Source organism: Poeciliopsis prolifica, unplaced genomic scaffold (genome assembly GCF_027474105.1).
Source record: "Poeciliopsis prolifica strain line A6 unplaced genomic scaffold, Auburn_PproV2 SCAFFOLD107, whole genome shotgun sequence".
Classification (NCBI taxonomy): domain Eukaryota; kingdom Metazoa; phylum Chordata; class Actinopteri; order Cyprinodontiformes; family Poeciliidae; genus Poeciliopsis; species Poeciliopsis prolifica.
Window position 1 is genome coordinate 718189 of NW_026562482.1, and position 12567 is coordinate 730755.

Consider the following 12567-nt stretch of genomic DNA (forward strand, 5'->3'; position numbering starts at 1 on the left):
CTTTATTGCCTTTTTGAAATAATCATCTTCACAGTTTATTCATGCAGTCTGGATACATTTATAGCTATGCGTCTTAGATTCCTTTGGAACATTCTGATTATTTGAAAGAGTTTCACAATGTTTTTATTTTTCTGTTGTCATACTGTTGTGAACACTTAAACATGTTTTCTACCTAAAACAGTTTAATGAACCACTCTCCACCTGTGTGGGTGGAAATGAAACTGCATATAAACACAATTGTTCCTACAATAACCTCCACCATTAATTATAGTTTGTTTCATCACATCTTTCATAAACCAGACCATTCATGTTTTCTGTATTCCTGTAATTGAGACCCTTTCTGATGTTTCATAAGGAATTATGTAGCAATGAGCAAGATTTTCCCTCCTCCACTCTTTGTTTGATGATAAATTTATTTTGTATTACATGAAAAAAGTAACATCAAAGATTTAATCAGTGAAGTCAGAATAATGACTTTATTGTTGCGTCTCCAGCTGATTCTCTGCAACATGCTGGTATTGCAAAGCTGCTCTGCTTCCTTCATCCATGTTTCTTTTAATTCGTTCTAGTTTCTGGACTTTCCTGTCTCCTTTCTCTTTCATCTTCTCAATCAGAAAGTCCAGCTGGACTAAAGTAGATGCTGAATCAACTTTCAGAGCAATCTTCTCTAGTTTGACCACATGCTTGTAGGACTCATCCAGCAGCTCATCTTTCTTTGCAGTCAGATGTTTAATTTTTGTCTCCAGACCTTCTAAGTAACTCAAGTTTTTCTCTCTTTCAGTTTTACTGTTTTCATACTTTTGCTTGATTTCTTTCAGAGTCACCTTAACATTTCTTGTCTTGGTCACATATCTCCAATTTTCTTTCACATGATCAGATGTGGGACACTTCCACTACAAACGATGCAGTGGCCATCTTTGATGACATCACAGAAGGCAGGACTTGGGGCCAGTTTGCATCCAGGATAGTGACAGTTCTCCTCACAGCGAGTACAGCACATTGCTCCTTCAAAAGAACCACCTTTAAACCAGTTTCTGGCATTTATAGGTTCTTTGACTTTGTAGGACTCCTCTATTTCTATAGTAAAATTTTCATTCTCTTTCATCTCTTTCTTATATTTCATCAGGTCACGTTGAATCTGTCTGATTTGCTCCTGTTTGTGTTCAGTTTCAATTATTCTTTGCTGCAGATTTTGAATGCAGGCTGTCAGTTCGCTGCGTTCCTTTATAACAACAGCAGTTGCCTTCACATTTTGAGGTCGCGCCTTTTCCAGAAAGGCAGTGAACTCTGTCAGTCCTTTCTCTGTTATCTTGTTGGCCCCTTCCAGGTATTCTGCGACTTCGTCCCGGTCTTCGCTCTGACAGTTATTAAACAAGAAGTAGACAGGCTGCTTCTTCTCATCTTTGGCACACTTAATGGTTGAAACTTCAAGAGCTTGAATGACGTTCATTGTGTCTTCCATTGAGTGAGTGATGAGCGCTACGATGTTGTCTTCTATGTTTTTTCCAAAAAGCGACATGATGGAATTCAAGATATACATCAGTCGGTCACTGAGACGATTATCGCTTGCTTTCATTACCAGACCCACTCCATGAATTGCATGAACACCATCCACTGATTGAAACAAGTCAAATAACCGCTGACTGATGTTAACATCATGTTCTATCCCTCTGGTGCTTCCAAATCCTGGAGTATCGATAATGCTCAAAGAGTAGGGCATGGCTTTACCTTCAAAACCAAATATTTCATAGACAGTCACTTCAGATGTTTCATGGTCCACCTCCTCCACGATTTGAAGCCAAACCTCATCCTGAAACTTCACTCCCATGGTGAAATTGACCAGCGCATTGATGAAAGTGGATTTTCCTGCTCCTGTTTCACCAACCAATAGGATTGTTTTATGTCTCTTGCATCCATCTTTTTCACCAACTGTCAGTTTTGTCAGCTTTGCAGATATTTCCTTTTTTGGCCTCAGCTGGTAAACGGATGGATTTCCTGGTCGAATCAGAGTACTTTTGGAGATCATGGTGTCCGTAGGGAATTCCTAGGAGAGGAACAAATTTACTCAAACCATTTTGACAACTTACATACTGATTTCATCCTTGTTAAAAGTAGCAATATTGAATATTTATCACGCTTATACTTAAGCCTTAGAAACATTTAAGACTCACTGACTTCAGTATATGGGCATCTTAAATCTAGGAAGTACGATAATTTACAATAGCAGCTTGGATGGAATCAAAACCACTGAAGGAATATTAATCTAAAATATAATCAGCAATACCTTCAGAGTGATTGCAGGTTTTTTCCACTTGTCCTTTGCATCATGTCCTTTATAAACTAAATTGTGTTTTTATTGATAAACTGTATAAATAGGTTATGTAGGGTTCTATTTTTATGTTTGAGTGAATTTAGGTATTTTCATGTAAATTAATTTAGTTCTGAAATATTTTTGCTATCTTAGTGATGCCCTTCTTAGGGCAATAGTACCTAAGCAGTTGAATTTTCTGATTGGTTACAGTGGAAAAGGTTGATAGTTTTGTCATAGCCAAGCTGTCAGGTATAAAACCATCTTATTCAGACACAGAGCGCCACCCGGTGGTGAGTCAGTAGTTGGAATAGTGAGTGTGATTGTAGCAATCATTGATTGATGCCATTTTTCAGCTTTGCAAATATGTGATTCATTTGCCATGTGGTGGATACACAGCTCGAATAATAAGGTTACAGGTGTTAGTAGTGCTAACAAACACTGCTAACAGTGTTTGTCGTGGATGTTTTAAAGATTAGCTTCAGGGAAGATTCCTCCTTACGTACCTCGCTGCTGCACTGCTGATGTCTAGAGAGGGAGGTTCTGCTCTCAGTTTAGTTCGAGGCAGAGGAGCAGGTGTACGAGCCGGTGAGGTAGAAGATGACGGTGGGCACTTTGAGTCACTCACCTTGCTTGGAGGTTTACTGGAACATAAAACATAAGCATGAAAACCATCTCCTATGTTTAGGTCAGTTTATTATTACGCTTTATGTCAGATACACCAGTAGATATTTGTATTTGTTCAAACAAAAAATAAATAGAATTTAAATGCAGCAGAATAATAATGGATATTATTCTGCTGCATTAAGATTTGCACAAAGGCAAATCTGAGATGGTAATGTCTCACATACTAGGTGTCCAATATCAAAATGAGTATATAGAAGGAAAAAATGTAGCAAATCAAACTTGTTCCTGCTCTGATGAAGGGTTGAAGGGACTAAAGGCAAGACTCCAGATTCCTGTTGTTACCAGCAGACTATCTTTAAAGACTCATAGTCCAAAACACACTGGTAGAGTATGAAGTTGCAGAGAATATTTCCAGTCTAATTTAGAAAGTTTCTGTCAACTTTAATATTACATTTTCACAATGAGTCTGAATTTAAACAGATATAAGTGTCTGTACAGATTCCATCACTGGTTTGAGTCAGATCTAATAAACACACGGACCACACTGTTTTTATCAAACATTTCATTCACAGAAGACTGATAATTTTATGCATTAACTGCAGTGTCTCAGGATATATACAGTCAACCACAACCTCATTTACAAATATGTCACAAAGGAAATAAAAAAAGTGTTAATGGTCCAAAATATTGAGCTAAACTTAGACAGCATTTCTGGTCTATTTTACAGCTAAAACTGATGTATTATACTAGTCAACACTGCACACAGTCAACTTGTACTTTTAAGGCAAATTGTTTTGGAGAACATCTGAATTTCAACTGAACTAATTCTGTTTAGTTCAAGAAAATACTTAAGAAGGTAAAACAAAAACAATTTTCAATATTTTCGATCTATGCTTTGAATTATATGAACATTTTAATGCATCAAAATGGTGTCAAAACATTTAAAATTAAGTGTTTTTCCTATAGATTGTTCTACAGTCAGAACAATACCAACACTAACCTACCCATTGTTAAATATAATACACGGGTTACCAAGAGTAGTGTAATTACTGTTGAACATAGCTGCACATACCATCTTTCTGAATACATTTACATTTATACAAACTTTTATTGGAATAGTGGAAAAGATTGCAAAAACTAACAGGTCCCAACATAATGCTAATTTATCAAGTTTGCAATTTTATCATTATGATACATCCTCATTTTTGTCATAACATATTGGTTTGCTCCTTGTTACTCTCGCTTCTCATCACAAGAAACAAGAAATGCAGTCTGGTTAATTGTTGTGGTTTCTCTGATATTTTGCATCATATTTTCAAGTTACCACAAAGATTAAATAATAGTTGAACAAATGATAACGCAATTTATTATCTTAAATAATTAAATCACTTTGCCCTTATCAAAATACTTTGTTAAATTCCTTTATTAAAAACCTGATCACAGTTTCATGAAGTACAGCCTTCAGAGGTCATGCACCTCATGACACTTTCTTGTTAAACAGGTTTGTTCTTCACTTCTTTACACGCTTGTTACTCTGCCCCACAAATACTGCAGTGCTAATTTGGTTCCTTCATCCATTTGGGTCCTCATCTCATCCAGTTTCTGAACTTTCTTCATGTCTCCTTTCTCCTTCATCTTTGCAATCAAGAAATCCAAGTGAACCAAAGTGGTCACAGCATTAACTTTGAGGGCAATCTCCTCCAGTTTCATAACATGTTGGTACGCTTCATCGATGAGCTGGAACTTCTCTGATCTCAGTTTCTGTATTTCATTTACAAGACCTTTGACAATATTAAAGTTCTTCTCAACATCACCCTTCTCTGTCTTTATCTCTTTCTTAACTCCTACAGTCTTCTTAACCTTCTTGGTCTTGATGACATATCTCCAGTTTTCCTTCACATGAGCCGATGCAGGACATTTACCAGTACAGACAGTGCAATGCCCTCTTCTAATGACCTCACAGTGTTGGGGACTGCGAACAAGTGTACAGCCAGGATAGTGGCAGTTCTCCTTACAGATGGTGCAGACCATTGCTTTCTCAAAAATATTTTGCCTGAAAAGTCTTAGACTTTTCAGAGGCTCCTTTTCTTTGAAAACAACATCAACTTCAACAGTGAATGTCTCTGATTTATTCATGTCTTCTACTTGCTTGATGAGAGCTTCATGAGTTTGTTTGAGTTCCTCTTGTTTCCTCTCTATTAGCAGGATTCTCTCCTGCAGGTTTTGGATACAGGCTGTCAGGCTGATGCGTTCATTCAGGACATCTGTAGTCGCCATCAGTTTTTGGGCTGTTTTCTTCTCCAAGAAGGCCGTAAAGGTTCTCAGTCCTCTCTCTGAAATTTCAGTAGCAATTTTTATAAATTCAGTTTCCTTGATCGGTCATCACTTTGGGAGTTGTCAAAAAGAAAATAAATAGGTTGATTCTTCTCATTTTTGGCACATCTTATTTTTGTAGCTTCAAGAGCTTGAAGAACATTTTTAGGTTGTCTTCCATCTGAGTGAGTTATGAGAGCCACAATGCTTTTCTCCAGGTTTTTCCCAAACAGAGACATGACTGAATTGAAGACGTATGAAAGGCGATCATTCACTCGATTATCTGTGGCCTTCACCACCAGACCCACAGCGTGAATCTCCTGAATTCCCTCATCTGATCTAAACAACTCAAACAATCTTTGGCTGACAATAAGATCTTTTTCAATCCCTCTGGTGTCTCCAAATCCAGGCGTATCAATGATGGTCAAAGAGAACGGCAGAGTTTGATCTTCAAACCCAAAGATCTCGTAAACAATCACATCTGATGTCTGACTTTCAGTCTGCCCTCTCTTCTCATCTTCTACAATCTTAAACCAGACCTCATCCTCAAACTTCACTCCCATGGTGTGGTTGACCAGAGCATTGATGACAGTAGACTTTCCTGCTCCTGTTTCACCAACCAGCAGCACCGTTCTGTTGGCCTTGTTCAAGTTTTTCTGTCCGAGAGTTATCCTAGTCAGAGGCCCAAAGTCCTCTTTCTTTGTGCTGAGTTGGAAAACGGATGGGGATCCTGACTGGATCTGGAGACTTTTTGAGATGATGTCCTTGAATTTAGATGATGTATTCCTGTTGAAAAAATTTATAATTTACTAGCTTAAATTCCTAAATGCCTTTTTAAATTAATATTATAAGAGCCAAATCAAAATATGCAATTTGGGTAATATATTGTCATTGTATGATGATGTACAATGCTAAAGTATTAACATAGTTAGTATTAATAATGAATGGTACATATCATGCTTATTTTTTAAATATGTGTCACATCCAGGTAGCCATTGCTTGGACTGATTGGGTTCGGAAGAGCTGTTGATTATGAAGAGAAGAGTTTCCATTCTCATGTTCTGAGTACCCAGACCGGAATAAAAATGGAAACAATTATTCTGAAAAGTAAATAATGTTCATATTAATGAACATTAATATGATGTTTCCTCCAGGTTTTTCACTGGTACTTCCATTCAGTGCTTTTATCTGTTTCATCCTGAAAGAAACATACTGGAAAAGTCTCTGGATGAGAATCTGTGACCTTATAACATACAGACATTTGTCCTTTTTAAAACTATATCTTCAGTTAAGTTATAACGTTTCTCTTCATCTTAAAAAACTCTTTACTCTCCTTTTACTATGCATAAATGATAAAGTGATTGGAAACATGTTAAATATGTTTTTTTAATCAATAGTTAAGTACAGATTTACATAAACTGTAACTATAAATGTTTGACTTACATTCTTTGCATGATGATGAAGCCTTGAAGATCACTCCTGTGAGGTTGAAACAGGTTCTTATGACTAATCAAACACAACAGTAAAGTTACTGCTGTTATCTGTTTTAATCTTGTTTTTATGTCGGTGTGTTAAAGTCATTCATCAGACACACTTTGTTGTGTGCACAGAAGTGACCTGACAGAGGAAGCACAACTGGAATTAGCAGATCTGTTTTAAAACATCAAATCAGCTGTAAAACCCAACGTTCATATTCATCAAATGATTCAACAGTTTAAGCGGTCCAGTTTGATGTTTCAGTTTTTATTCTAATCTCCAAAATTCAGGTTCTAACATTAGAAAGTTTCCTACCTGTGCAGACAACCACCTGCTGCTCTTTACGATGCTCAGTGAAAGCAAGAAGAGTGAAGAGAGTCAGCATTCAGGGATTTATATTCTCCCACAGAGGAGGAAACTGGTCACATGACTTCACTGAAGTGTTTTTTGTTCAGCTGAAAGCTTTCTTTACCTGCTTGATAAAGTCACACCTAAACAGTGTAGGGAAACGGACTCCAGGGTTTCAATATTTCAGTTTTGTTTTCATAAAACTTATAACACTATCAAACTTAACTTTACATTGTTTAGGTGTCTGGTAATCAGTTCCAGTTTCTTTGTACTAGGAAACATTTAACTGTTCAGTGTTTTATAGCATTTCTCAAGACAAGCATGAAAAAGACAAACTCAAGTGTTAAACTATTGTGTCTCTTAAATTAAAACTCTTGACAATCTGAAGGAAGTGATGTTGTCCTAATGATAAGTATTACATGTCCTGCCTGATTTGAACTGTAACTGTCTGTCTTTTGGAGCAACCAACAACAAATTGGTTTTATGTAAAATACCTTCATAGGACTGGACTTCTAAATCCTGAATTAAAACATATTTAATTGTTGTCATTGCTGGCACATCAGGCTCTCCTTCTATCCAAACTAACTGAGGAATGCTGAACGTAAGAAGGTAAAATGACACATTTATCTTTATTGGCTTTACACCAGGCATTTCCACTCCTTGATGAAAAAACAAAAAGAAATTGTTTTTCCTTTAACTGTGTGCAGAGTAATGAGTTTCTCCTTTGTCAGTATAATTACCAGTGAACATAAGTATGTTGAACGTTTCATTAGCAGAAGCTTAACTGCGTCTGGTCAAAGTTTGTGGTACAAGTCTGGAAAACTGCGCAAAAGATTTATTTTTGTACCACATTGTTTTTATCTCAAGTAAAAATACTCAGGTTTGTTTTCAGTAGATTTTTAAACCTGTATTGGGAAAAAAATCACTGCAGAAAACTGAAACTAAATGTTTTCATAGCAGCTTTATAGATTTGACCCTCATTGCTTTGCAAGGTCAGAAGACGGTTTCATTCACAGCCACTGATCTGAATCAGCCGATCTGATGCTGTCGCCCGTGTTCAGATAAAGCTTCTTAAAATGCATCATATCTAAAGTTTCGTTTTTGGGCATTCAAACGATTGTTGATATGTACTGAATAACAAATGTTATCCTAAGAAAGATCTTTTAGGCTTGAGACCTCATGGTTCATCGTGATATATTTATTGTGACTAATTTACTATTAGAAGTCTTTTTTTCTGAATCAGATTATAAATCTATTTATTGAAGTTTTAAGGACATTGAAAACACTAAGCTCACTAGAAGTTACACTTTTAATGTCATGTTCAGTAATTTCTGTATATATTTAGGTACTGAGAATACATTTTTTAAATTATCCTATTAGGAATAATGCCAAATATTAAAATATGTTTATAATAAGACAACATCCTGACAAGCTCGATTATTTGGAAGGATGTTTCCTGACAATAAAATAACTTATAAAAGGTTTTTTCCAGTGAAAATGTGTTTGACATATATAATTTTGTTTTATTTAAACTTAGGTAACTGGAGAAGATTTACATTTATTTATTTGCTTTCATATGACCTGTCGCAGCCTACATGCGAAGGGAGAAGCTGGTTGTCTAAATGTCGAAGGGCTACTTTGCGCTACAAAACGGATACCTATACATAGTAGATGCTTTCTTGATTGGCTCTTTACCTCAGGGTTTCAGCTCACATCTTAGTGGACAGGTGGCAAAAGTTTTCTCACCTCGACAGAACAAAAAGAAAAAATGTTTTAATGATACTAAAATGTTTGCGCCCTGGATTTATAGTGTATTGTACATTTAGTGTCTGTCACCAACGTTTGACTTGATTCCAAGTTTCTGACATGCAGCTCAGTAGATTTTAAAGCAGCAGGGCGGTTGTTCTGCACAAGTAGGGAAACTTTCTAATGTTAAAACCTGAAGATTTTAAAGCAATGTCCCCCAGAGGCAGATTAATATAGTAAAGTTTCAGTTCTTTACTTGCCTTGAAGGATCTTCAAAGCAGCTGTAGACACTTATTTCAATAACCTTTGCAAAAGGAGTTTGTCTGCTCCTGATCCACAGAGGTTTGTCATTGTAGTGTTTCAGCTTTACTGAGCTTCAGTAGAAAGAAGCAACATTTTTCTGCTGTAATCGGCTTTGAGACGGTTTGTTGTAAAGCCGGATGACATTCAGTTGTTTCATTCAGAACCACTGCACCGAAACACCCTGCTATGGTTGGTGTCAACTGTTTTCTGATGAAACATTTTAAAAGGCCCAGCATAGTGCACAAGACATGTCGCTTCTCCAAACATCAAAACTAATTTATTTATGATAACGTGCTAAACAAGGATGAGTAATTCACCACTTAAGGTCTGTTTTGTTTTTCTGATTTAAAATAGCTTGTACTCCATTATTATCCACATGTTATTGCCTTTAAGTTATTATGGGAATTGGAGAAAATCTGATGTGTCACAAAATGTCAAACATGTAATATGTTTTTGTTTGTTTATTTTGAGAAATAATAAAAAAATATTCCAGTAAAAATGCAATGCATCTGCTTTCCTTGGAGCAAAACATTTGGTCATGTTTTTTCATAAATTGAAATGTGAATAATACTAAGTAGTCAGCTATTTTCTGTGACGGGTCCAGTGGGCTTGATGGTGACGTCTTCCTGATGTTGTGGCTGCTATTCTGGGCTTAACGGGGCAGAAAGGGATTCAAGGCACCAGATAACTGTTTAATTCCCTTTTATAGTTGCTTATTGCAAAATGCTTGAGATGTTTTACGTTAGAACAACCAATTACCTGCTATTGATGATTTTTATGTCATCAAATTTTTGTATTCAGTCCTGATAAGTATTTGAAAGAAATCTTACAGATATGAAACAAGTGACATATCTGTCACCTTTGCACCGCCGGTGGTTTGGTCATGGCGGTCACACAGGCTTCATGTGGAGATTTGTCTTGTTTTTGTCTGACAGCGACACAATGCTATCACCTAAACAGAATGCTATCTTCACATTCCTTTCATACAAACCCTGACAATGTTGGCTCAGATGTATTTAGATGGAACATTTTAAAATGCACAGCATGACACGTAGCACAAAAACAGTCAGTATGTGACCTTGTAATAGGACATTAGAAGGCCACAAAACACACATTAAGTCCTCATATGCATAAATATTCACACACACACACACAGATATATGTGCAGGTCAATATGTATCAGATCTGATTCTAACTTCATAATTTAACATGGAAAAGAAAGAAAATTATTTCAAACACTGCACTTCATAATTCCAGTTCAACTTGGTTCAATAAAGAAGTTGACAGTCGTTGCACACAACAACAAATAAATCAATCAAACTTACAAATTTGATCAATGTAGCTACAAACCAAAATATCTTTGGTACCAGACTTCATTGCTGCATCAGCATGGAATACAACTAACAACCAACAATTATCAAATCTAGGATTAGGGGAGTTGCCATTAAATGATAAAGGTATTGCCTTTGATTCAGCTTATTTAGTTTGGTTTTACATTCAGTAATTAAATACGTGGATTGAACTGACCTGAGCAACTGATAATCGAGTTAATAGCTAATGCTAACTGGCGGAGCGTAGCCAGAAATAACGCTCTACTTTTGGTTTAAATATGACATCGACTCACCGTCGAGTAGTGAATTGTTTGAGGAGGTTGATGCAACGTTAACCGTTCGAAAGTAGCAGCAGGAAACTATACCAGCTATTGTTGCAGGTACAACATTGAATCAGATCGTAGTCAGTAACATAACTCACCACCAATCGTCAAGTTTCACATATTAGTCGATTCAGATTTGGAGACGTCAGATTGTTCTACATGCCAACAACCACAGTGAGCAGCAGCATGTGGGAAAACCCAGAAACAGGAAGGTGGTTTGGTCGTGGCGGTCACACCGGTTTCATGTGGAGATTTGTCATTTCCAAATGGAGCCATAAAGTTTGTGTAGCTGATCTATTTTAGGGCTTGTTTTAGTACAACACTTAATAATGACTGACAAGAAACAATGAATGTCAAGAACCACCTTGGACAGGTTGTCAGACTCCAGTCCTCAAGGGCCGGTGTCCTGCAACTTTTAGATGAGCCTCTGCTGCACCACCTGAATAGAATAATTTGGTCATTAAGCCTCTGGAGATCTGATCTACACCAGGAATTACACTGGTAATCCCAGTGTTTTGTACCTGTGGCTCATCTAAAAACTGCAGGACACCTGGAGGACTGAAGTTTGACACCTGTGAACTTGTACATACTAATAGACATGTTTATAATATAGGCCTGAAGTCTTTCTTCCAAAGACTTCAGGAAAGTTGTTAGATTGCACAGAACATGCCTTTTACACTATGAAGAACTGGATAAAAATTGATGCCATTGCCCAAAAAAATGCAAGTAGTCACTAGCAAAATGAACCATGAGGTTAAGCAGATGTATGAAAAACCAGGGAATCAAATCTGACTCGCAAATATGTTGCTGATCAGGAAATGTTATCTTGTACTAAACAATAGTATCTCTTATGTATGTATTTTTCCACGCCAGCAGACGTCTTTGAAACACCCTGCCTGTTGGAACACCCTCATGGCGGCTGTTGGGAGTGTCCAGATAAGGTTTTCAGAAATGCATTTCATTTTACAAAATGAATCTTAAAAACTGTTTAAGTTGTATGAGCAGACTGAGTGAGTGTGGAAAATACAAAGGGAACGTTTCCATTGGTTAACTGACTAAAAAATGACTTAAACTCTGTATGTCAGCTGTTCAGACATCATTATCTTTCTATTAATATAATATATATTCTATTCATGAACACATTGGCATAAAAGCTTTTCATGGAGATTAAAATAGGCATGAAGTGGGGAACAATCAAAGTTTTAACTGCAGAACATTGTTGTGTTTTGATCCTGTGCAGGAGTGTGACGTTTGTGAAGTTAAATACGGCTCTCGCTTTATGCCGCATTGCATATGTATTTAATAAGTAAAAGTGCTGACCCTTGTAGGCGTTTACCTCTCAATCAGTGGGTTGCTGGTTTGATTCCTGCTGCCTGCCTCTATCAATTCAATTCTAATTACAACTGTTTTTGCTAGTTCAATAGCATAATGAAGTAGTCATGTCACCTTCAGCTGTAAAAATGCCATATGTATCAAATGAGATTTAAAAGAAAATTGACTTTATGTGAATGGCATAGCTCTGTCCACGCAGGCATTTTGCACAGCTGAGATTGATTTATGGAGATTAATTTCTCAAACTTACATGAAAAGATCAAGACAACACTCTGAGTGTGTTTTTCATGAGAATAACATTGAAACATGATGTGCTGATCAATTTTACATAATACTGCCCCTTTAAAATGAAGGCAAATTAATGAGATTTTATCTCGATTTTGTTTTGTTCTTAAAACACAAGTGACAAGAACAAAGCTTTTTCAGGCATTTATTAATCAGATGTGTTCATATTTCACAG

At 36.6% G+C, this 12567-nt stretch overlaps 1 protein-coding gene and 1 pseudogene across 1 annotated transcript; both read right to left on the bottom strand.

Annotated features, from left to right (window-relative positions):
- Nucleotides 1–354: 354 nt before the first annotated feature.
- On the bottom strand, nucleotides 355–2027 carry LOC129354306 (uncharacterized). The gene has a single exon (XM_055023810.1). The coding sequence runs from the start codon at nucleotides 2024–2026 to the stop codon at nucleotides 866–868; it is 1161 nt and encodes a 386-aa protein (XP_054879785.1). The 5' UTR covers nucleotide 2027; the 3' UTR covers nucleotides 355–865.
- Nucleotides 2028–3579: 1552 nt separating this feature from the next.
- Nucleotides 3580–7082, bottom strand: LOC129354305 (uncharacterized; annotated as a pseudogene).
- Nucleotides 7083–12567: the final 5485 nt, after the last annotated feature.